General features: G+C 39.6%; 1 protein-coding gene across 4 annotated transcripts in view; it reads right to left on the bottom strand.

Annotated features, from left to right (window-relative positions):
* Nucleotides 1-27,009, bottom strand: part of LOC132825827 (syntaxin-binding protein 1) — a 155,630-nt gene that overhangs the window by 31,057 nt on the left and 97,564 nt on the right. For all 4 annotated transcript variants that reach the window (XM_060841347.1, XM_060841345.1, XM_060841346.1 and 1 more), the window contains exons 2-8: nt 15,173-15,222; nt 12,862-12,943; nt 6,696-6,772; nt 4,568-4,646; nt 3,792-3,895; nt 1,937-2,085; nt 22-106 (exon numbers count right to left, since the gene is read on the bottom strand). In XM_060841347.1, the coding sequence (XP_060697330.1) occupies nt 22-106; nt 1,937-2,085; nt 3,792-3,895; nt 4,568-4,646; nt 6,696-6,772; nt 12,862-12,943; nt 15,173-15,217 (621 nt within the window). In that variant the 5' untranslated portion in view covers nt 15,218-15,222. The remainder of the gene's footprint in view (nt 1-21; nt 107-1,936; nt 2,086-3,791; nt 3,896-4,567; nt 4,647-6,695; nt 6,773-12,861; nt 12,944-15,172; nt 15,223-27,009) is intronic.

The raw sequence follows: 27,009 nt of genomic DNA, 5'->3' as shown, positions 1-27,009 counted from the left end.
TGGTCAGTGTGAAACACTTACTTCACCCATAGTTGGATCATCAGCTTTGTATGCATCAAGTTTATCTTGGACCAGCTGTGCGAGCATGGCATTTTCTTTATAATCCCTGGGAATGCAAGAGACAGCAAATTACTGGGAAAAGTACCAGCACAATTTTTAGGAACAGGTTTTTAATCACTGACTGACTTCTCCTGTACTAAGAATGACCCAACCATAGAACAACAATGCAGCAGAACTGCAGATGGAAATTTATGTAACAAACATTTCACTAAACATTCTTAGTGACTGTGCCTCTCTTTTCTTCAAACATTGACACAAATTGTATTAGATATTATAAATATGTGTGTGAGACTTATGGAACCTCATACTACCAGAAATGTAGTTGTGTCAGTCAATCCATATATAAGATTAATGGACAAAACATTGTGCTGGGTACACTGGGCATCTCTGACTTGCATTCCTCTCACCCAAATCTCTGTGCCAACTTGTACAGGCTCCCAGATGACTCACCAAAGGGTACATCCTGACTTTATACAATCATGTAAACTGTATGATCCTGAGCTGGCAGTCCATTTTTGGATCTCTCCACTGACACCAATGAGAAAACAAAATTGGGAAAGATGTGAAATGAGCTGCCATCACACAAGGCTGATAGCTACTTCACTGGGAGGTACCTCACTCACAGAATAAGATCCTGGCTGAATCTTTTTTATGCACTGTTAATGGAACTCAGACAAAGTTACTCTGTATTGTGACAAATGGCTCTGGTATCTGTGGAGAGGGAGGTACAACTGAAACAGGAAGTTAACGCTGCACAGAAATGTCTTAGCCAGATATAGGAACACAGGGATTTAAAAAAAACATGAACACAGGCTTTAGTCCAGACTGTTTTTATGCCTATCTGACAACATTATCATTTCACTAGTAGCAGGAAACTTAAATTATCTGCTTAATCTGAAGCTAGACATTTTTAGCTGGAACTCATCATTCTAATGCTAAGGTTATCATTAGTTTATGAAAATTTATTAAAATTACATTAATTCTTAAGAGCTATTGATGTCATTCCATTCCTTTTTACAGTTTTTTTCCCTTGAAAGGAAAAATAAAAAGCAATGTGGAATCCAAGATTTATGTCCAATGTTAGCACGTTGTATCGATCCAATGCTCTTCCTATTTTATTCTGTTATACATCATTTCTTAGCCCTCACAGTGACTGAAAACGAATTAGTTATCTGCACTCAGCAACTGGCCAATGTGAGTGAGTATGTACCTGAATGTCATGTACTTGTGTGTATCTCTGTGTAGGTCTGTGTATAAGTGGATTGCAGTGATCCTTTTCACTAAATCGTACGTCCATGATAGTGTTTGCCTCTTCTTAGATCTTCCGGCTGAGTGTGATATTGTTGCATGACATAAAATTATGATTTAATGTCAATACATCAGAGCAGATCACACAGACTTTCAAATGAAGTATCGTCATAATCTTCATATAACCAAGATATTTGGATCCATTCACAAGGATCTACACCTTTCATGTGATTCATGTCACAAGAATGAATTAATACACATGGACCAAGAGAATATCACATTGGCCATTCCTTCTGCACTATGTGTCCAGTCTGTCATTTCATGGGCTCTGCTGTATCGCAGATCCTGATGAAACTAACTGCATAAATACTCATTGATCGGAAAAGGTAATCAAGTACAGTTGCTCACCCATCTTTTTTTTATTCTAGCATGGCCAGCTATCCTTCAACAATATTCTGTCAACCCCTCCCTCCACTTCTAGTTCCATGAGAAATGTTACATCTGAGGAGAGTCCCGTTTCGGGTACAGTTTAGAGATCATTACATGACAGTGGTACTGCTGTCAATGTAGGAAGTGAAAACCTTCAAGGAGGAAGGAGAGACCGTGTCCTTAAATAAGGCGCTCTCACCCCCTGTATCTGACAGCAGGATACTCTTTCAGCGTGGCACACAGGGTTGCAATCTGCTCCGCTAATCGTTCCATGAGGGGATTTCGCAACTGTGTCTTGTGTGGGCTGTAAAAGCTCTGGAATGCATCTGGTACATCCAGCGAGTAAACCTGAAACGCAGAAAATAATTACTACAGTGCTCATTTATTCACGACGAGTGCTCTAGTCTGCTCGATTATTAACTTGCTTGTTCATGAATGGTATTGTACAAGAGGTCTACAGGCATTAAACAGCGACAGAATTCAGTGCCCCTGTCTGCTGTTGATCACCCAGCAACATGATAATCTGCAAAATGCCAGCTGAGTCAGAGCAAGTGCATTTAGATGGTTGTCTGAATGCATTATTCATTCTAAGCACACTGCAATCTATTCTAAATGCGAAATTACTTGACCTTAACAGATTTTTGTTTAAATCTGACCATTTTATTTCCTGTACTATCTGTGTTTAATTATCTGAAGAAATACAGAGCCAACCTATCAGAATGTAAGCCATTGTAGGAAGAATGAAAAAAGACTGCAGTACCAGCTGTCTGTGATCATGTGACCAGTCTCCCAGTCAAACTGAAAGCACCTTCTGTTTGACAGATGGGCCTCCCAATCCTCGGGACTGTGCCTCTCATTGGTCATCTGGCTATAATCACTGATATTTGTTGCAACTCACCATCCCTGAGTCACTCAGCAGAGTGAGACAGCCTTGCACTAAATTATACATGACGTGGATTGTGAAAACAACTCAGCAGGGTTAGGAGCATTAAGAGATTGAAGCAAATCCAGGAATTGCAGTGAAGCCAGTCCTCTAAGTTCACGTCCCGAACATTCCTGCCACATTGTGTCACATTGTTGTGGATATTGTTTAATAAGAAACACAATAAAAGTGGACATGAATGTAAAGGATCAGTAGACAGTGCACCGCAATGTCACTCATAGTTATTATTAATCCAAAGCTTGCATCCATCCAAATGCAAGATTGCAAATAAGCCTTTCCTCCTAAAACGTTACTTCATAAGAAATGTCCTGGAACTTTCAGCCTGGGCAATTCACAAAGTCATTTCTCCTTCTGACTCCTGGTTTTACTGATAGTTAATGGGCGGAAATGGGGTAAGTTCCAATCTGAAAGGAGTTTACATCCTGATGAACAAAGTGCTGACCCATTTCAGGTTCTCTTGATGTGGAAATGGAGGCTCAATGGTAAACAGGACCATGACTGCTGTCTGGTTTCAGGATATGTCAGTGCCTGCAGTGTTCACACTCCAACCAGTTTCACAGGCAATGATGCTAAAGAGGTGCTTCAGGTGCTGGAACCAAAATTCCTAAGAGGGTGAGAATAGCTACAAAGTGTAATGAAATGACTCATTAAAGCTTCATTTAAACATTTTTAAGTTATGCCCACATTTGGAACAGAACAGTTCCTAATTTGTACTTCATAATTCCATCTCAGCAAGGATGAACAAGTGGAGATATACTTTATTGCAAGGCAGTGCTTGAATTGTTTCGGTTAGGTGAGTATCTTGGCATAAATAAATGTCAGGCAGAAATGCCAGCTGAGTCAGAGCAAGTGCATTTAAACTGTTGTCTGATGTGATGTTATTCCAATTATACCCCAGCATGTGGCAAGTGAATGATTCTCTTCCTTCCCTCTCTCCCTCCTCTGTCACATGGGCTACTGTTGTTCTGACATTGAAATTCACGCTCTTAAAAATACAAAAGCAATTAACAATTACTCTTCCATTTTAAAAAAATCAAGAATTGCAACACTGGAAAATTCCTTTACACCAGCATCCCCCTAGCCCCAGCGGATGCTGGATATAATGTCTTACCTGTGACTCATATGGAAGAAAGGCAATGTTGATCTCAGTGAGGGTTTTGATGACTTTTGATGTACGAGACTTTACCAGCTCATTAAATAATGGATCCGCACAAGCTGTCAAACATCAAGGCAAAAATTTTTATTCCTCATTTCTAAACAGTTGCATCAATGACATAAAAAGGCACAGATACAAATTAGTGAGAAGTGTGACTGGGATATGTGCAGCCAACTTCTTTTTCCTGCTGTCTCCAAACTTAAACTTTCTCCGAAGTGTGGGATTTCAATAATAAACAAGTTAAAGCAACACGTTCACTCAGGTACGACTTATTCCATGAAATGATCGAAATTATCGGACTGCATTCATGTGGCATATTACTTAGCAATGATGGTTTGACTGGATTTTTTTTTTTAGAAATTTAAATTTATCACTAATGATTGGGTACTTGCTTCTTTACTGTGAAATAATTACTTTCTTCTACCTTTTGTGTTCATGACCATTATTCGGCAACAATATTGCAATAGCAACCTATCAATCAGTGACATTTTAAGCCAAGCATTAAGACTGAGTCAAACTCCCACAATGTTGCACCAGGGGAGTTAATCTCAATACTCAGTGTCAAATTAAGGTAATCAGCATTTCAAAACACAAAGCATCATATTGTCTGAGATGCTTCAGCTTTGTAACTAACATCAAAGTTGACATTATCTTTATCTTCATCAAAGCTCACAAGAAGAAGCACTTCACTTAAGTAGAACACATGTCTCTGTAAACATATGTATACTCACAGTCGGTGAAGAAGACATGAGCTGCCCTGTACTTTGAGGAGGGAGCATCTTTAAAATCATTGATCAGTGCACGGACAGACTGCAAAGATAGAATCCCAATTAAGGAATGACCGTTTCAACAGTATAAGTAACACTTTGACAAATATCCACTAACTTGGGAGGTCATGTTGTGGATCTACAGGACATTGGTTAGGGCACTTTTGGAATATTGGAATATTTGGAATATTCTGGTATTTCTGCTATACGAAGGATGTTGTGAAACTTGAAAGGGTTTAGAAAAGGTTTACAGAGAAGTCGCCAGCAGAGAGGGTTTGAGCATAAGGGAGAGGCTAAATAAACTGGGGCTGTTTTCACTGGAGCATCGGAGGTTGAGGAGTGACCTTATAGAGGCTTATAAAATCATGAAGGGTATGGATAGGGTAAATAGACAGAGTCTTTTCCCTGAGGTAGATGGTGGGGTGTCCAGAACTAGAGGGCACATGGTGAGAACGGAAAGATTTAAGAGGGACCTAAGGGGCACCTTTTTCATGCATATATGGCATGAGCTGCCAGGGGAAGTGGTGGAAGCTGGTACAATTACAACACCTAAACGGTATGGATGGGTATAGTATTGGAAGGGTTTATAGGGATATGGGCTAAGTGCTGGCAAATGGGACTGGATGAATTTAGGATATCTGGTTGGCATGGATGAGTTGGACTGTAAGATCTGTTTCCGTGCTGTACATCCCTATTACTCTTTGACTGTTGTTCCATTTTTGCTGTTCATTCTAACACCAGGTTATTTTTATATGTGTAGAGTTATGAAAATAAAGTTGTGTGAGAAATGCAAATATGTTGCTATTCCCTACTGGCTTTTGGTAAGCTGAGTTAAGTGGCTTTCAAACAATGCTGCATTTCACTCAACCCGCTAATAACAATAATTTCTGACTGATAGAAGTAAGGAAACCTGAAGGAGACAACAGCAGATGAATACAAAACAAAGGTGCAATCAGCTACATTTCTTCTAATGTTAGCATTGTATCATTAGAATTTCTGGTGTTTCATTTGAACTCGCAATGTTAGCAGAGATTTTCATCATTCTCATTCCATGTGACATTTATTAATATGTAGTATTTCCAAATCACTACCTTAGTGACAAAAGACTCTGCAATCTACTTTCTATGTAACAAGATACATCCTTATCTGACCTCAGTCCATATACCCCGGAAACCATTATCTGTTCTTTTATCATTTCCAAATATAATTACTCTAGTACCTTTGTACCCGACTCCCACTGTTCACTCTCCACTGCTCACATCTTATCACTTAACATTCCCTTAGCACATGTCATCAACTGAACTACGTTCACTCCCAGTAAACCAACCTCAAAATGATTATTTTTATTCTTCCACAGCCCCTCTCTTTCTTTGGAGTCTCCAGTATCATTACAGGAACAAGCAAGAAAGGACCCCAAGACAGTGCATCTGCAGCACGCAGAGGATTCGACAATAAAATGACTCAAGACAGGCAGTCAGAGACAGATTCCAACAGAACAAGCAGTGTTGGCTTGAAGGATCAAATGTTCTAAATCTATTCCTATTTCTTATGCTCAACAATACCACACCTAAATTTCCATTCCTTTTCTCCATACTTTTGTGCAGCTGCATTCTTTTATTTCACCACTGATGGCTGTTCCTTCAGATGTGACACAACCTGGTATCTCTTTCCTCGATCCCTTGTACTGCATCTCAAACTCGGCTCCTTAACCTCGTTCCATGAATCTTCCGAATTCAGTTTTTAACCTGAGTTTAAGAGGGGTTAATATGACCAGTGTGATATTAATATGGCCTAACATCAGTGCTCTGGCAGTGCAATGATATATGGAGGTCAGACGATCACATGATCCTATACTTTCAAAGAATTGCCTGTGTTTAATCATAAATAGTTTGTAATCACTCCGAAGCTAATACTGTCACTGCCTCCAAAACTTTTTATGTGACATTTCAGTAGTTGCAACAGCAAATCTCAGTATTTGGTGTAAGCATTGATATTGGTGGCAAGTGGCACCAAACCAAAATGTTTGTCCTTCTATGTGTCAGTGTTTGCATGTACTCATCTAGCTGTAAGATCGGTAAATGCAATAACTTACTTCTTCAGAGGGTGTGATCAGATAAACTGCTTCCAAACTGGGGAGCGGTTCTCTCCTTTTATTTATGTCTTCCACAACTTCACATAATTGCATTTGAAACAGAGCAAAAAGACATTCAAGTGAACAATGGTTACCTCAGACAGTAAAGACATTCAAAGTTTGTGAGAAGATTTGTAGCTCGGGTGCTCATTGTTGTGGTTCTGTTTGCCAAGCTGGGTATTTTTGTTTCGTCCCCTGTCTGGGTGACATCCTCAGTGCTTGGGAGCCTCCTGTGAAGCACTTCTGTGATCTTTCCTCCGGCATTTGTAGTGGTTTAATCTGCCTCTTCCGATTGTCAATTCCAGCTGTCCATTGCAGTGGCCGGTATATTGGTCCAGGTCGATGTGCTTATTGATTGATTGATTCTGTGGATGAATGCCATACCTCTAGGAATTCCCTGGCTGTTCTCTGTTTGGTTTGTCCTATAAAGTTGTGTTGTCCCAGTCAAATTCATGTTGCTTGTCATCTGAGTGTGTGGCTACTAAGGACAGCTGGTCATGTTGTTTCGTGGCTAGTTGGTGTTCATGGATGCTGATCGTTAGCTGTCTTCCTGTTTGTCCTATGTAGTGTTTTGTGCAGCCCTTGCATAGGATTTTGTACACTACACATGAGCAAAACCAATGTAGTGTACAAAATCCCATGCAAGGACTGCATAAAACACTACATAGGACAAACAGGAAGACAGCTAACGATCCGCATCCATGAACACCAACTAGCCACGAAACGACACGACCAGCTATCTTTAGTAGCCACACACGCAGATGACAAGCAACATGAATTCGATTGGGACAACACTACTATTATAGGACAAGCCAAACAGAGAACAGCCAGGGAATTCCTAGAGGCATGGCATTCATCCACAGATTCAATCAATAAGCACATCGACCTGGACCCAATATACCAGCCACTGCAGCGGACAGCTGGAACTGACAACCGGAAGCGGCAGATACAAATCACTATAAATGCCGGAGGCAAGATCACAGAAGTGCTTCACAAGAGGCTCCCAAGCACTGAGGATGTCACCCAGACAGGGGACGAAACGTCTGCAACACATATTCCCAGCTCGGCGAACAGAACCACAACAGTAAAGACATTTTGGCTAACATCTGAATCCACCCACTCATCCCACCACACGTACCACACCCACACCCCCTCACCAACCTTGTCCAGGTAAGAGAATTGTATGAGAGAAAGTTACTTTCAGATTTATTTTAATTTTCAGTTGAAATGTCCTACAACTGAAAGGTGTTCTTTTCATTCTCCTACACCAGATTGGATTCCAGGCCTACAAAATAAATTATGTCGTCAAATATAGAGTACTAATCTGGGCTCAATTGGAGTAAAGTCTCCAGTTCTGGGCAGCACAATTTAGGGCAAACAGATTCACAACAATTGCTCTAATATTGAGGGACTTCATTACATTGAGAGAGTAAAGAAGTTGGGACTGTTCCCATTGAAGATGAGAAGTTTGAGAGGAGATTGATAGAAATATTCAAAATCACAAGGAGACTGAATAGACATGTGTAAGCGAAGACTGTTACTCTTGGCAGAGGATTGAGAAACATGGGGACAGATGGAAAGAAATTGGTGACTAGAAGAATACCTTTTCAATACCGTCAATGGTTAGGATCTGGAATAATCCACCTGGGAGTGTGGGTGAAGGCAGATTTAATTGTGATGAATTTCCCCTTAAAATGTCATTATCTAAAAGAAGAAAAAAAATTAAGGGGCTACAGGGAAAAGGATACAGACTGGTATTAAGTAAATTGCCCTTGCAGGGAGTCAGCACAGAAATTATGGGCCAAATAACCTCCTTCTGAGCTTTAACTATTCAATGATTCTACGACTGCATCAGAAATGGAAAGCGTTGTAACTTTTGGAAGATTAATTTGATTTAAATAGGAGATGCCTATCCTTTATTACATTGAAATTTCAAATTATTTGCTTGCCAAAATTTGTATTCCAAATGTGTGTTGTTCCTTGGTCTTTTAAACAGTTTCCATCCAGCTCAGCTGTTTACTGCATATAAACCTTCTACTGAATCAGGCTGGCACTGTATGTTAGCTCACATGTTAGTCTGACAGCACAGTCGATTTCACTGACTAACCCAGTATAATACATTTATAACAGGTGAGATTATTATATTGCCATGTCAAGAATGTCCCAACAAACAGGGAGAAATGACTAATAGGTTACTGTGCTTCATTATGGTTGGTAAAGATCAGAATGGGCATAACTCTGAGCATCACCTTTCCGGCTATTTTGCTAAAACTGATGGAGGTGACATGACTTCAGAAAAGAGGGGTGAAAACTTAAACATGTGATCCAAAAGTCTCAAAAGAAGAAGCCGAATAAAGTTGCAATTTTTAACAATCCACCAAATAATTCATGGCCTTCAAATAGAACTGAGATAGAAACAGAAGGCATAGCTTTTTCTCATCACCTCTGTCAATGTCTTTCGAAAACACAAGATTTAGCCATCTCATAATGGCAGAGCTCCATGCACAATGTAAACATATCAACAAATGGCGATCTTCACTCTAGCATAGCCAGACAAATAGAAAACTCCTTTGTCCTTAAATGCTGGCTTTAGTGCAATCTTAAGTAATAAACCTGCACAACTTCATCATGTTGTGACGATACTATGATTTGGGAAATGCATTTTATCCTTTTTTGCAAAGAGAGGTTTTGAGACAGAGGTGCTGTATCTTTCAAACCAGCAAAGTAAACAGCTTGTGAGACACTGTTTTTTTTATAAAGTTAGAACAATAGAAGCAGCATGAATGGGTGGAGTCAGGCTCCCACAGAACCGGGGTTTGAGTTTAGTTTTTGAGCTGCTGGGGTTTTGACGCTTGCTGTGGAAGTTGTTACACATCTCCCTCAGCCACAGTAAAATGCTGGCGTTCTCTCTCGCTCTGCAAGTTTTCTCCTGAAATGGAGAAACACCGCATGTGAATTTGCCTTTGAAGCAATTGGAACAGTTGCAGTTTAGTGGTTAAATAATCCATTTTCCCGTTAAGTTTTCTAATAGAGTTAAAGTTATAGCAATCCTTCTTTCATTCATTTGAATTTTAACTATAGTATGCATTGCTCAAAGTTAATTAGTGTAACCAATCAAATTATATCTGGAACACAGTTGAAAGTTCGGGTCTAGGCTATCTCCTTGATATATTTGAAAGGGGTTTGGTTCCCCTTGCATAGTTGTGGGTCACGAAATATCAAAGCTGGATCCAAGTGTACTTGCAACACAACTCTTGGAAACGTAACCTTAGAGGAGAACACTAGTCCTTGACAAACTTTCACACATACTGATTCCTGTTCTGTTCAGTATGTGGAATTGGAAAATATTTCCTGTTACATTGCAATTTTTCACCAATACATTCTAACAAACAACCTGTACCACTTAACTCAACAAAGACTCACAATTCAACAGAATTAAATTTAGCATGGTGTATTAATGCAGCTTGTGTCTGTTTTCCAAGCCCTGGAAGAGATAATAAATTGTTTTCAAGCTTTACTTGCTTGATTTCAAAATGGACTATGGACTAAAATATGGCCATTGGTTGTATGATTCAATTGACTGCAGTATTTGGAAAGTTCCAATGAGCAATTACCAGGACACAGCTTAGACATCATGCTCCTAGATTCTCACACCTAGATTCTCTTACATTATGTGGACCTTGCAATCTACTAGCTCAAAAGAACAGTAGATGATGTGTCACCCCAGCAGGATCCAGGAAACTACGAGAGCAATCAAAACTCATCATGTCTACAAAGGCTTATTTAGATTATACAATGAACAATAGCTTGTCCAGGGACATTGAAGTTGAAACAGCCTGCTAATTAAGGTGATTTCACCAGAAACCTGTCACATGGCTAAAACTCCTCATGTGTCTGAAAATATTAATTGCAATTTCTGAACCCCTTTGCCTAAGTCTGGTAATAATCAATTTGCTAATCAATCTATAATTGGCTAATAACATCCATTCTGTTTAATTTCTTCCCATTCAAGTGAGTTGAGACTATAAGAGCATCTTCAGAAAAGCCAGACTCCAGGTTAACAGCTAAATTAACAGCTTTAGCTAGGGAAATAGAACTGGATTCCCACAAGAAAGCATATTTACTGAACACAAACTTTACAAGCTCAAAAATGCATTTGAATTAATTCTTTCATATTCTTAAATATTCTTTTAAAGTTGTTCTTTCTTGTAAATTCTTCTTCTCTTCTGCATTAGCTTGGTTGTATGTCCCACAATTTGATTACATGACTTTTTATTTAAACAAAAAAAAAATCTTTTGCGCGTCACTTTAAAATTGGCCTTTACAAACAGAAGGTTTGGGGGGAAAATGCTACGGCCTGCTTTCGGCAGAAGGAGGTGGGAATAAAGCAAGTTCAATTTAGCTCTCTGTCCTGTCTGTAACACTTACAACAGCATTCTCTGATTGCAGGATCAAGCAGAATGAACAAAATACCATTTTGGTAAAACAAGATTCACACTAGAAGAAAGAACCCACATATTGTGACAGCAAACTCTGAAGTCTGTACATGTAATTAGAAGTGAAAATCCAGAATTGTTGTCAGTGATTTTAAGCTTCATTATTTTATGTGTCTGGTACTGAAGTTGTTGCAGACTGCAATCAATCTGATTCCATGAAGGGTTTTGACAATTCATTTGTCACTAACAAGGGCAGTTGTGTTGAAGCAATGTCCAGTATTCATTTAGCAGAACAATACATGAATTCTAAGGGTTAAATTACAAGGTGGGATTGCATAGAGTTTCCCTGAATTAAGACAGATATGGGGTTGAGATTTCTCAGATGTTAACAGAAATAGATTGGAATGATTAAAAGAAACTATTCCCACCAATTAGGAAGTCCATGACTAGGGGGTGAATACTTAACAACTGAAACCATATCCTTCAAAAATTAAATTTGCAAAGATTTTTACAGTGCACATAATCAGGTGGTGTAAATTTGGAACTCCCACAAATGACAAATGATGCAAGGCCAACTGTTACCTTTAAATCTGAGATTAAGAGATTTTTCTTAACCAAATGTATTGAGGGATATCAGGCTGGTATATGGGGCTATGAAGATCAGCCATGATCTAATTGTTTGGTGAACAGATTTGAGCAACTAAATGGCATCTTTAAAAAAATTTGCATTTATATAGTACCTTTCACAACTTCAGGGTATCTCAATGTGATATATATATCCAGTGGGACCTCTTGAAGGGACTTGATTAAGAAATGTAACCTATTTATACACAGTAAGGTCTCACAATAGCCATGCGATAATCAACAGATACCTCTTTGTAAACGACATTGGTGGAGGGAAAAATATTGGTCAAAGATAATTTGTAGGAACATTCCAGCTTTTCTTCAATATAGTGTTGTGGAATCTATGAATGGTTTGGTGTCTGATACAGAAGCAAACACCTCTAACAATGTAGCAAATCTCCCTCCTCACCTAGCTTTTTCACAGAAGTATTAGTCTAGAGATTGTGTCCAAGCTGCTGGACTGGGGCTTGAGTGCCCAATCTTCTGAATTTAATGTAGTAGAACACACTACTGTTAAGTCACAGCTGACACCTGAAGACCCTGCTTGCCCTACAACTACTCAAAGCCTAACAATGAACTGTTACTTCCTCGTCTTTGCTTATTGCTCAGTTAGTGAAGCATTGAAATAGAAAAATGTACTCTATACTTCACAGGACAGTTGAAAACTTTCAATATAGACAGAATTCATCTGTTGCAAGGATTGTCAAAACTATTTCGTAGTAGACACAGTGCGGAAGGACAACTTTGCACAGAAGTCGTAAGCGAGTTTTGAGAAGATTTGTAGCTCTGGTTGAGGTTCTGGATGTAAGTTTGCTCACTGAGCTGGAAGGTTCATTTTCAGACTTTTCGTCACCCTACTAGGTAACATCTTCAGTGAACCTCCAGACGAAGGCTCCGTCCAGAGGCTCACTAAGATGTTATCTAGTATGGTGACGAAACATCTGAAAATGATCCTTCCAGCTTTGTGAACAAACCTACATCCAGAAGTTGTAACTTTCTCATTAAAGACCATAGTAAATCAGTCTGGTTCCAAAGCTAGGGATATTAACAGGAACTGAAATACTCACTTGTAACACCTTCTGTCATAATATCAGTCATCTTGCAACAGGACGACAGCATTCGCATGCTGAGCTGATCCACCACCAGCACCTAATAAATCACCAAATATAACCATGTCATGGCTAGCAATACTGTATTTAAGGGAAATATTCTGATGTCCTTATTAGTCACCATTCTGCTTTTCAGCTTACTAGCTTCTGTCATTTTCAGATAACAAACAATGAGGGATCAATGTGCTTTGTGAATGAAGACGTCAGTCTCACATGTGGCAAAGGGAAAGAGAATTCGGAATTTCTTATTACAACGTGGTACATGGTGCTTTAGTAAATCTCCTTTGACCGTGTAATGGGTAGCAATAATCAGGTAACTGACCTGTTCTCAATGACTTGCAGGAGATGGGCAAGGCTCTCAGAATAACGCTGAGTTCTGCCACCCAATTGCAAAACAAAGAGTTCAGCATCTTCATTAAACATTGTTTCAAACTGGTGTATTTTGCATATATTTTTGAGATCTACTGGAATTAGAGTAAATTCTTACGTTCCATGGAATTAAAGTTTTTTTGGGGGCAATGTCCCTTTTGCAACTTGTAGTCCAGCTCAGGGCCTGATGTTGAAGCCTCCTCTGTCTCACCACATTTTATACAGGAAGCCATTGGCAGGTCTGCTTGTATCCAGGTGGAAAATGTTAACTCTCCAAAATCATTCCTTTCCAAAATTATTTGTTGATTTCCCTACTAAATTAAATTATCAAACGAATAGCTTTTGCTCCCACTTAGAAATAAAGGAAGTTGTGTTCCCTTTCTGTTGAATTTCTCTAGGATTTTAAATTGAGTCAGAATTCAGTACAGGAATCGATCCAAAAACAAGGTAGATTTACTCTTGGCCAAGAAATTAAGAACCAAATAAAAACACAATCGGCTGGAGAAACTTAGGTCAGGGACAGCATCTGCACAGAGAGAAAGAGTCAACGTTTCCAGTTCAAAGACACTTCTTTGGAATTTCAGACTACATCAGTTCCAAGAAGAGTCTTTCAACTGGAAACGTTAACTCTGTTTCTCTCTCCATGGATGCCACCAGACCTGCTGAGTTTCTCCAATATTTTCAGTTTAATTTCAAGATTTTAGCAGCTGCGATATTTTATATTTATGAAGGAGTCAAACTCACTTCTAAATCCCACTTGTCTCACTCCTGTAATTTAGGTGGAATAAATTAACTGAATTTTATTCAGTAAGACCAAAAGGCAAAATCCCTGAGATCCTCCAATCTGTCTTCAGATATCAGACACCTGAGATTAGCCTTATTTGTCTTGGGCTTCTGTTACTAACTCTGGACATATTACTCCAGATGGGGTATTCTGATAGGGGGAGTAGAGTGGTGCTGGAAAAGCACAGCAGTTCAGGCAGCATCCGAGGAGCAGGAAAACAAGGATGCCTGGTTTTCTGGTATGTGATCTTACATGCAAATTTCAACAATGAAAGATCCTTCATCCATCCAAGCTAATTGCATGAGTCCTCCCTACGCACAGTGCCATGCAATCCCAAGGAGAATCGTAGGGTGCACCACAATGAGGCATTATCTCCCAGGTGTTGCAGAACCAGCAACAGCCATTGCTCTTGGTGATATTGCCGAGGCTTTGATAGCCATCTGATTGGGTTGGCAGCTCTTGATGATCCACTACCCTTAACTGGACAGTAACGGTCTCGTTACTTACGGTTGCTGACAATTTCTATCCCCACATCCTGCCTATGTCAATGGGGATCATCTCTTTGCTTTCAGTCTGAACAGGGAAACATCCAGACAAGTGGCAAAATTCACTTCCGTCTCCTGCAGAAGCTCCCTGATCTCTGCTGTCTGGATGATTATACAGAGCATTTCTTACGAGCACTTCTAGAATTGTACTTCATGCTGGTGAAACTATTCAGCCATGAGTTTCCTGGTTCCGCCTTCCCATTATTTATGAATATTAAAACTAGATGAGTATTCTTCCAATCCAAAGGAACTGTCCCTCCAGCAAACTGTTACAGAAATAAGCAATGACCATGCATGGAATATTGCCAATTCTTCAAAACTCCAGTTGTGTGAATGTTAGCTAGAGTTGGCAGCTTGATCTATTTTGAGATCACTTATTCTATCTACGTAGTTATCTTTATCGATACTATCATTTTCAATTGATGTTCAACGTAACTTATATTCTGCCTTGCAAAGCCTGCAACAGGATATTGAAAATTTAACAATTTTTTTTGTCTCTTTTGCTCATTAAACTCCTTGACTCAGAAATAAATCAACATAGAATATCATCCAGAAATGGACAGATTCCTACCTTCCATTCACCCTTCTTCTTCACCTTCTTGATGACATCATTCATAATCTCTGCAATCAAAAATAAATTTGCATTAACTTTCAAACCAGGAGGAGAAATATTCTGAATACCTAATTGAACGTAATCTTCCCATGTAGGCATAATGCAGACAATTTTGACTTTGTTTGAAAGCATAAAATGGAGAATCAGCAGGTATTTTTACATCTCTTCCAATTTTCCTGTCCACTGATCTAACCGCGTGCAAATTTTAGATTCCAATTCAATTACTAGCTCCCTTTGCAGGCTGTGTGTGGTAAATGTGTGGTAGAGTCTGTTATATTCTATCTTATAGTCAGTGTGTCAATATACCTTTAAGAGACACACTCATGCTATTATTTCTGAGGGCGTGACCTGAGGGTATGAAGTCTTCGATGTCTTTCTTCAAATCACTTGAAGTCTAACATACTCATGGAAGTATACTGATCTTTGTAACTATATAGCTAAATACATCTACCTATAGTATCCAACTGCAGTAAATGTCTGTCAGATATTTTAATATCGTGCAATTTACTCCTAGTTTCTTGTGTTACAAGAAACAATGTAAGTTTTGTGCTATTGGGTAAAATAACCCACATCAGGTTCGATACTTTTACATGGAGCAGCTGACTTTGCATGGGACTGCCAGGTACTCGTCTCCTTCATTCTTAAGAACATTCCAAAGGACTGAGCAATAATGGATTACCTTTGAAATGGACTCCCTGTTTATATGCGAGTACTTTAACCAATGCAGGCAGCACACTGCAAATGAGATGGAAGATGTGATCATATGTTTTCTGGAGGGAGGGATGTTAACCAAGACACAACATCCGATATGCAGCTCTCTGACTATGCAGCACTTCCTGTAAAACTGGACGGATGCACTATCAGTGACAGCTTTATCAGAGCTTAAAATCACATCTCCGAGTTCAGGATGACAATATCTGAGGCAAGCTAAAGATAAATAGAGGTGTATGAGTTTTAGATTAGATTCCCTACGGTATGGAAATAGGCCCTTCGGCCCAACAAGTCCACACCGACCCTCTGAAGAGCAACCACCCAGACCCATTCCCCTACACCTAACACTATGGGCAACTTAGCATGGCCAATTACCTGACCTACACATCTTTGGATTGTGGGGGGGAAACCGGAGCACCCGGAGGAAACCTGCACAGACACGGGGAGAATGTGCAAACTCCACACAGTTTCCCGAGGTGGGAATTGAATCTTGGACCCTGGCGCTGTGAGACAGCAGTGCTAACCGCTGAGCCACTGTGCTGCCCCTGGTGGTAACTGGTGTAAAATTACATTAAACTGAACTACATTTTGCATGTGAAAATTGGGACTGTTACTGTATTGCGTATGTATAAAATCTGACACCCACATACTGCTTTCCCATAATATGGTGGTCAGTAGGTGCTGAAATCAACAGCCCTCTCACCCTTTAAAAAAGCCAACTTGAACGGGCAACTGAGCTCATTCACAAGCCACTGTATCTGAGTATCACACTTCCCATGTGATTAGCAGGGAAAAGCAGGTGACAATGAACAAACCATTTTTTTTTCACCAGCCAAGATGTCCTTTGCACATTGGTATAGCTCACCCAAGATGGTGACATGTGTCTGCCATCTTGACCACCAAAGCCTGTGCCCTTCCACACTCTCCCTAGAATGCCCAATGCTACTCAGTTTAAAAATACGTGAGTCTGGGATCCATATTATCTTCTTAGTGGAACTGCTGGCCATCCCAGTAGCAGCCACTACTGGGTTCAGGCATCACTGGGGCTGCAAGAGCCACTGGGCAATCACAGTGACCAGTAGCTCTCAAGGCCAGGAATAGGGGCAGAGGTCCCATGCTGAAGTTGTTAAGGCTGCCAGCTGCATCATATCATTCAAGGGCAGTCTTCTTTAAAAACCAAAAGATCTGCAGAAGCTGTAAATCAGAAACTCAGACAGAAATTGCAGGGAAAACGCAGTGTCTGTGGAGAAAAATCCGAGTTAACGTTTCAGGTCAAGGTGACCCTTTTCAGAACTCACTCGACACGAAACGTTAACTCTGATTTCTCTCTACAGATGCTGCTAGACCTGTTGAGCTTTTCCAGCAATTCTGTTTTTGGTTCTGTCTTTTTTCAAAATGTGGCAACTTTTCCCAAACGGAAATGAGCAATATTCCCATTTCTGTTAAAATAAAGTCTACTGTTTTCCTTCACGTAAGAATAGTCTTCAAAACACTACAACACAAAGTTTTATGAGGAAGATCTGCCTGTTGTTTACATCACAATGATATGTGGAAGTGAAGTAAAGATAAATTTCATTGAGCTTCATTGACCATTAATGCACTTTGCAAGGCAAAACCGTTTGGTGTCCAATAACCCTTTCAGTCTCAGTGTGAGGAAAACCCCATTCTTTGTTATTTAAATGTATATTTAAGACAGATGTCACCAGAAATAAACAAAGACTTTCCCCATTATACCTCTTGCCAAGTTAATTCTATGTTTATTTTTATAATTTTTTTAAAAATCCAATTTAACCTCTACATCATTAATTCTGGTGAATCTAGTTTGAATCTGATGTCCTTAGAAATTAGTTTTCAAGAAACCCCTGGGGGCACAGGGAAGGTAAATGAATTTGCTACATCAGCTTTGGGAGATAATGTGAAGGAAAAAAGAATCAACAGACCAATTTTAAAAAGGTATTGAAAGGTGAAGCCTTTGAAATTGAAGGTCTCTTTGAATATGGATGAATAAGGCCAAATATGATGTTCCTTTTAAAGACCGAATGTCGTAATAAGTTTGGACACTAGGGGACTTGTGATGCCTGGTAAGCTCACACATGAAGAAAGAATACAGCTTTTTACAACCTCAAGATATCTCAAAGCACTTTACAGCCAAAGATTTACACGTGAAATGTGGTCGCTGCTGAGATGTGGGAAATGTAGTCTCTCTGTACACAGCAGTTTCTCACAGTGATATGATAATGATCAGATATTCTGTTTTAGAGACAGGTTGTAGCATAAAATATCACATAAAGCAAAAAAAAGGGTCAATCTCTAAGCCTTTCTTTGAAATGGTGCTGTGGCACCTTTGATGACCACACTGAGTGGATAGGCATCCAAACTGAAAGACAGAACTTCCAACAATGCAGCAATCCCTCAGTATTACACTGAGAAAACCTAGACTTGGCTCTCAAGTTTCAGGAAGTGAGTTGAACACTCAAAACTTGAGCCAATATTGGGAAATGCTGACAACTGAACCATGGCCAACACTCAACCATAAATGAGAACTTCAACAAGTCGCAGGACATCAACCATCAAGGACCTGTGGCTTTGGCTAGAACCCAACATTTGTAGGGAAGGAGCCATGGGGGTTTGGCAGGCTGGGGTTTAGTTGGGAGGCTGAAATGCTTAGTTCAGCAAGTACTGCAGACAACATCAAATTCAGGGCAACACCAAATTCTGTCACTTGGATCTAGCACTCAAGAATCAATATGTAAGGAGTCCTTACATATCAACCGAATCATGTATCAGCAGCAACCATGTGAGATCATGACAAACGTGTAAAAGTGTTTGTCTGGAGTGTGTTGTTTTTTGCTATTACTCAGGACTGTGAGAAATCTCCACTGTCCAATTCGTTTATATTGGACAGAAAACAAAGTAGTTTTTTTTTCTGGGATGGAGCAAAGGATTTTTATAGTGTGTACAACATCCAAGAACAACATTCAATGCAAGGACATATACCATGGTTGGTATGAACTGGCACTGACAACAGACAGGATGCTGGTCTCCCTTTTAAACTCAGAAGCCAGAATCTTTGCTTTTCCTTCAATTGGGAAGGATAATATTGTTAGTGTAAGTTGGAGGAAGTGGGAGGGTACATGGTAGCTGAACAGCTGCCAGTCACAATTGCAATGACGTCAAACAAAGGTGATTTTTGCAAACTCATGAATTGCTTGAGAACAAACCATGCGATTATATTGTTGTGTTTGGCAAACAAGAGGAAGAACAGATGCCTGTAAAACAGATTTACAGTCGTAGAAAAACCTAAACTGACCATTTCAACTTGGATCCCAGATATCAAAACTAAACCCAGCGAGTGAAAGGTAAAGGCTTCAGGTTCTCTGATCTAAAGTTAGAATGCTGTCTATCACAGTCTGAGAAATTCATCATAAACCGCCCATAGATTCAGACCTGCTTCATACTTGGCTAGGATTTGATGATTGTCATTCCCAAGTTCAAATCCTCCTAGATTTGTGAGCTAAATAATTCTCCAAAAATACAAAGAAGTCCTGCGCTCTACAGTAACACAGTTTGTTAAAATAGTACCAATAAAGCACCATTAACTCATAATGCAAAATTCATACAAAAATATTATAGGCAGAAATGGATACCTGAGATGTTGTCAGCATTAATGGTCCCAATTGCCTTATAAATGCAACCTCTTTCATTCTTCAATGAAAACTACTGTCTAAAGTTTTACATAATACTGAAATAATTAACGACATTTAACTCTTATTCAGAGCAAATGTAGATCTGTATTTCCTTAATGATTGAGTGAACAGAAATTAATCTTACAAATGTTTAGCCTTGGATCTGTCAGGTTAACATTACCAGCCCACAGGGATGGTTATAATGACCGAGGAATTTAACTTCCGCCAAATAGCGTGTTTAATTTTAATAAGCATTGGCTTCACCACAAATATGAGATTTTTCTCTTCAGAAGAGATAGTTTTCCTACATCAGAGAGTACATTGCAGTTGTAACAGAAACCTTAAAATGAAATAATGTATTCATTTTATGATATTATAGAGTCATAGAGATGTACAGAATGGAAACAGACCCTTCCGTCCAATCCGTCCATGCCGACCAGATATCCCAACCCAATCAGGTCCCGCCTGCCAGCACCTGGCCCATATCCCTCCAAACCCTTCCTATTCATATACCCATCCAAATGCCTCTTAAATGTTGCAATTGTACCAGCCTCCACCACTTTCTCTGGCAGCTCATTCCATACTCGTACCACACTCTGCATGAAAAAGTTGCCCCTTAGATCTCTTTTATATCTTTCCCCCTCACCCTAAACCTATGCTCTCTAGTTCTAGCCTCCCCAACTCCAGGGAAAAGGCTTTGTCTATTTACCCTATCCATTCTCCTTAAAATAACAAGCAATGCATTTTATATGAATAACTAAACTGCAATGTCACAAAAGCTGTCACAAGATATGACACCAAATCTAACAGAATCCAGCTTGAAGCTATTTATCACTATTCAATGGTTTCTTAGGTACCCTTAGCTATACCTAGATTAGACTATCTATCAACATTTAAAGTAAATTTTTACCTTCTCTAAATGAAGAAAAATATGCATTGACAAGGACAGATACTAGTACAGACAGCACAGTTTAATTGCTCTGTGTTCTTAATGTAAAAGAAGTCAAATGTAGATTAATGCATTGTCATATTTCAAATAACAGGTTTCAAAATAGTAACTGGAGAGTTTCATTCTTTCACTCCTTTTGAGGACACCAATTATACAAGTGTAGCATCATAAAATTATATAACATAGAAGGAGGGAATTTGAGTCATCAAGCCTCTGCCAAGAGCAATCCACTTAGCTTCATGACCATCACATCTTGTCCACATCCCTGTAAATTTTTTTCTCCTTCATGTATTTATCTATTTCCCATTTGAAGGCCACGACTGAATTGTTTCAAGTAATACACCTTAATCACTGACTGCATAAAGAAGCTTTTCCACTTGTCATCTCTGATTCTATTACCATTCACCTTAATTCTCTGAATATCCTTCTCGTTATTAACTCTTAAGCCATTAGAAACAATTAACATATATTAACTTCCTGTCTGATGTGTTAAGGCACTTGTTAACTTTCAACAATTTCAAATGTCAGAGCCAGGAATTCTCTCAAAAATATATTCAAGAGAGCAGAAAGAGTGAACATATGGGAACATTTATCCATGTAAAATGTCCACTGTCCCAGTGTCCGACATGGTAGAAAGCATTTGAAAAAATTCTTTTTTATATCAGTACTGAAGACACATAAATAGCTATGCACTGTAGAGCCTAAATATTATTTTATTTTTGAATTCTTTCTGATAAATAATTCTAACTGCCTCCTGTACTACTCTATGTATTAGTTGTATTTATTGCAGAAAAACATTGAATGAACATTGACCCAATGCAATACCAAGGCACACCCCAGAGCTATGGAGCTAAATGGCTATCATCACAGGACTGAGTCAATACTGCCTTGTGATACCAGGCTCACACTATGAAAATACTACTTTAATTTAATAAAATGTTACAACCTCTTTTCAATTTCACAGTGGAAAGTTAGATCATCATTATTTAATATAACAAGTAACCCTGCATCTCTGTACAGTGGCTCACTAAGATACACATTTTACATATCAGTATATTCAGCAGAAATTGTGCCTGCACTATGAATGTGCCTTTGTTTCTCACCACTCTAAGTAAAAGGGTGGCTTGTGTTTATATAGAATCAAAGCACTCATGCACAATACAACCAATAATGTACTTTAGACAAACGGCCCATGTAATGCAGGACATGCAGCTACCAATTTATGCAAACACACAAACAGGAGTGAGATCATAACCATGTTTTTTAATTAGTGATGTTAGCTGAGTAATAAATATTGGTCTGTCCTTCTTCAAAAGGAGGCCATGAATTTTTTTACATCCACTTGACAGAGCAGTCAGAGTCCTGAAGCAGCAACACTGGAAGTTCAGCATTGCATCAGCCTGAGTATTTCTAATTATGTTATCCTTTAGCAAATGAACTTGCACTCGTTGAATTGTCACACTGTCAACTGAGTGTCCTGAAGTCACATGCACCACAACCATACAAACCTCTTCCAGACTGTCCATCTGCAGTGCCACAAAATGCGAAGTTGAGGGTTTCATTCACAATCCCATGGCCAAAGTATCACAACTCTGTGACTTTGAGGTGTGACTTTGAGGCCTGAATATTTGTCCACAGATCAGAGAGAATACTATACAGGCACACACAGTTTGTGATGGCATTAAAATGCTTCTCAAACCCACTGTTGCTATCTTTTAAAGAATTACTGCATCAGGAAAAGTTTGTGACCTCTTCTCTTCATCAAGGTTGGAAGGGCAGGGAGCAGAAAATGAAAAATAAAATCCCCTTGAGAACATTAGGCACAAGTAGCAAATGCTGGTGACACTCAGGGGGTCATAAAAGAGGAAGGATCAGTTTATCTTATTGGTGTTTGAGAATGCTGTTTACCAAAAGGCAGCTTTGGAGTTTGCTGGAGCAGCTTTGATGATGATGAACTTTTCCTGAGAATTCCAGACTCTCATTAGAAATTGTTTTCTGACAAATGACACATCAAAAGTACAGCTTTGACTTTGTACTCATGAAGGGTGCTATATAAATGCAAGTCTTTTTCTCAATTAAGCATCCACAGGCATTCAGTCCAAGTTAATTTCTGCATGCTGACTTTGTGCTGAGATGTTCACTGATGTATGTTTCAGCCAAAAGTTATGCTCTGCAAGTTCCTGACTCAGTGTTTGTGATCACTTTTGTGAAGAGGAAATACAACAGCTACTGGGATAATTAATCAGCTATTCTTTTCCAAAAGTCCTGATGCTCCTGTCAGCAGCTCTTATACAATCTTTCCTTTCCAACTCAGAGCCTGCCTTATTAAAATTTGCTTTTCAATCTTGCCAATCAGGCTGTTAATTAAGCAGCTACAGGCCTTCTCTGTAATCAAGGGTTATGCAGGCGAAGGTGATTAACCACCATCACCCCCAACAAAACAACAAATACCTGTGATAGGGTTCGGCCTATCCAGCTTCCCACATGACAAGCCCCCACTCATGGCCGGGTGAATACCAGCAGTGGCAAAAAGAGCCCTTTGGTATATATTAACTGTGCACTAAAAGCCTTAATTGGCAGTGGGATGGGACCAGGTAATGACCAACTCAACAAGAGAAAATCTAACCACCACTCATTGGCATTCAACGGTGTTACAGTTAAAACGTGTGGTGCTGGAAAAACCCAGCAGGTCAGGCAGCATCTGAGGTGCAGGAGATTCGATGTCTTGGGCATAAGCCCTTCATCAGGAATGTGGAGGGGTAAGAGGGCTAAAAGATAAATAGGGAGGTGGGACTGGGGGGAAGGAAGCTAAGAAGGCGATAAGTGGATGCAGGTAGAGGAGTAATAGTGATAGGTCGGTGGGGAGGGTGGAGCAGATAGGTGGGAAGGAAGATGGACAGGTAGGGCTGGTCAAAAGGACAGTGCCAACTTGGAGGATTGCATCTGAGATGAGGTGGTGTTACCATCATTAAATTCCCTACTGTCAGCACAGAGTCATACAGCACGGAAACAGACCCTTCGGTACAACTTGTCCATGCCGACCAAGTTTCTCAAACTAAACTAGTCCCATTTGCTTGCATTTGGCACATATACCTTTCAAACTTTCAACTAACACTTCCTCTGGCAGTTCTGTGCGCAAACCAGCCTTTGTATGGAAAAGTTGCCACTCAGCTCCCTTTTAAATCTATCTCCTCTCACCTTGAAATTACACCCTTTAGTTTTTTTTAAACCCCCTTATCCTATGGAAAAGACCTTTGTTATTCACTTTATCTATTCTCCTCATGAATTTATAAACCTCTATATGGTCACCCCTCAACCTTCAACAATGAAAAAAGTCTCAACTTATCAAGCCTCTCCTTATAATTTAAACCTTCTAGTCCCAGTTACATCCTTGTAAATCTTTTCTGCACCCATCCAATTTAATTATACCATCCATTAGTAGGGCAATCTGAGCTGTACACAATACTCCAAAAGTGGCCTCACCAACACCCTGTACAACTGCAACATGGTATCCCAACTGCTATACTCAATGGTCTAAGCAATGACGGCAAGACCCTAGGGTTTTCATTGATTGCAAAGTGAACTGGATTAGTCATATAAATGCCCGAAACGTCGAATTTCCTGTTCCTTGGATGCTGCCTGACCTGCTGCGCTTTTCCACAACACATTTTCAGCTCTGATCTCCAGCATCTGCAGATCTCACTTTCTCCTCCAGTCATATAAATACAATGGCCACATGATCAGAGGCTAGGAATATTGTGGTGAGTAATTCACCTCCTGACTTCCCAAAGCCTGTCCACCATCTGCAAATCAGGAGTGTGATGGAATACTCCCCACTTGCTTGGATGGGAGTAGCTCCAACAACACTCAAAAAGCTGACACTAACAAGGACAAAGCAGCTGAATGATTGACAACACATCCACAAACATCCACTGCCTCCACCATTGAAAACCACCACCTGCAAGTTCCCCTCCAAGTCACTCATCATCCTAACCTAAAAATACATTACCATACCTTCACTGCCACTGGGTCAAAATCCTGGAATTCCCTCCCTGAGGGTGTTGTGGGTTTACCTACAGCACACGGACAACAACAGTTCAAGAAGGCAGCTCACCACTACCTTCTCAAGGGCAACTAGGGACAGGCAATAAATGCTGGCCAGCCAGAGACGCCCACAAGTTAATTTTAAAAAAGGAGGCATTCTGAGTATATCAGCTATAGGGGAATTTTCCTGCAGACCCTTTCATTTTCAATTCCTTTAGAACCTGTTCTTTTGGGAATTCCACAGGATCCCCAAATACAACTCCTATTTACACTGGAACAACAATTGGCCACTGGAAAATCCGGCCAATATTTACTCACAAAAATGGGGGCACCACATTTCTCCACAACATACCCAATTAAGAAAAGTACAGCAGGAGACCTAGCAGGCCAGAAGACCAAGTACACAACCAATCAAATCAATATAACAGTAGAGTAGAGAAGTCAAGTTATGAACTCACACGTGTGTGTATGTGTGTGAGAGAGAGAGAGACAGACAGAATGAATTTGGGGAGATGGAGAATGAGCTCAATGAGGAAGAAGGTCACAAAGCAGAGGGAGTGATGTGGAACAGGAAACAAAGAGCTGCTGTCATGTTGAGAACCACATATAATTGACATGAAGGAATGAACCAGAGCATTTAATCCAGAGACAACACTTCAGAGGATAAATTATAATAGGTAATAAACAGATTGAGACCCCTCCTGATTGCTTCATTAAACAAAAGAACTCGGTGAAATGCTAAAATCTGATCAAAACAGATAATGCAGCAAATACTGGTGCTACTTAGGGGCTGCTGTTTAAACTCAATTAGTCCACGCGAGTACTTGAAAGAAACCTGACTGTCGTTGCAGTCTTCATGTGAAAACTGTGCTGAAATGTTTGTAATGCAGCAGGAATAATACCTTCTGCACAAGTTTTCTGCCACAGTCAGGCCGACAGCTTTCATTTAAGGGCTTGGGATAAAAGCACAAGTGTGTCAAAAAAACTCCCCGCAAAGATGAGAACTCACCTGACATCTCCAATAATTATAGTTAACATATGTGAAAATCAGCAGGTTGCCCAAGATCAGGGAGAAGCTTTCCTCTGGTGGCCTTTCATACATTATTTGTTTTTTCTTATCATTGCTGCTTGAAAGCAAGCAAAATAGCTGTTGTGCTGTGTGACTGAACAACTTAAATCGAACTTTGGGGTAACAATAAAATATTACATTGAACTGGCAGCAGTGGGCCACTGTGAATTTTTGTCAACATTGCTGATCCTGAGATGATCCTCTTACTGGAGATGATCATTGCCTGGTATTTGTGTGGTGCGAATGTTACTTGCCACTTGTCAGCCCAAGTCTGGATAATTGTCCATTATTTCCCTACCTCACTTCTAATCAAGGCTTTTAGTGGACAGTTAATATGTACTAAAGGGTTCTACAGCTCTCTAACTCTGACTCTACCTGAATCTCAAACTCAACCACCAAGTCAGCGAAGGACTTCAGAAGTCTATGGAATTCTATAGGAATCTGAATGACTCCATACAGCGGTTGACAGGAGATAACTGGTACCAACAAGAATGCTTTGATTTCTGAATAAAAACGGACAGAAATTGACAAAGGTTTTACTACAGCCAAGTGTTGTGTCTGAGCAATTACAGATAAGTGATTCTATCCCTTCTGTCAACAGAGTCAAAGCAAAAATCACATTTTGGCTGCTTTGTGTTTATTCAGCTCATTGGGCAATTGAATGCGGTTTTGTCTGTCATGACTAAAATTAGACAAGTGGGACATGGTTAATGATTAGGGAGTTGCTGGCACAATAGAAAAATGTATAACAATTGCTGTCATCCGTTTTATCATTCAGTGATGGTTATTCCAGTACTATATGTGTATTCATATGCATTTCCCAGTTAGTTTCTGCTCCTCACTGACTCTAATCAGACCCTTGCTCTCTTCAACTGTAATCCACAACTCAGAGAGAAGAAAACAGGATTAAATCTAATTATAGAACTAAAGGCATGAGCCAGTTTCTTGATCCAAGTCCTGAAGCAATTCTTCCTTTCAACTGAGAAATCCCCTTAAAGCCCAACTCAAGCAGTTTGTTCATCAACAGGAAATGAGACCAACAAATCACAAGAGGACTTATCTTTAATTTTAATGGAAACAGGAAAACAACAGTGTTTAAAGTTTGTTGAGGAATATAATAAAACATTTAATACTTCAAGTCATTTTACTTAATATCTGTAAAATCCACACTTCAACGTTCTGTTCCTGTTAATCATCTTCATTTTTTTTAAATTCCAGCCTTTTTATCAATGTTTGATGTTTAATTTTGCTTCCAAATGTAACTCAATGAAGTTAGTTTTTCATAGGTGAATCTTTTACATTTAAAGAAAATTGAGTAAAATATGACAGCTTGATT

This window comes from Hemiscyllium ocellatum, chromosome 21 (assembly GCF_020745735.1).
Source record: "Hemiscyllium ocellatum isolate sHemOce1 chromosome 21, sHemOce1.pat.X.cur, whole genome shotgun sequence".
Lineage (NCBI taxonomy): Eukaryota > Metazoa > Chordata > Chondrichthyes > Orectolobiformes > Hemiscylliidae > Hemiscyllium > Hemiscyllium ocellatum.
The sequence above is the reverse complement of the archived record's forward strand: the minus strand, read 5'-3'. Positions and strand labels throughout refer to the sequence as shown.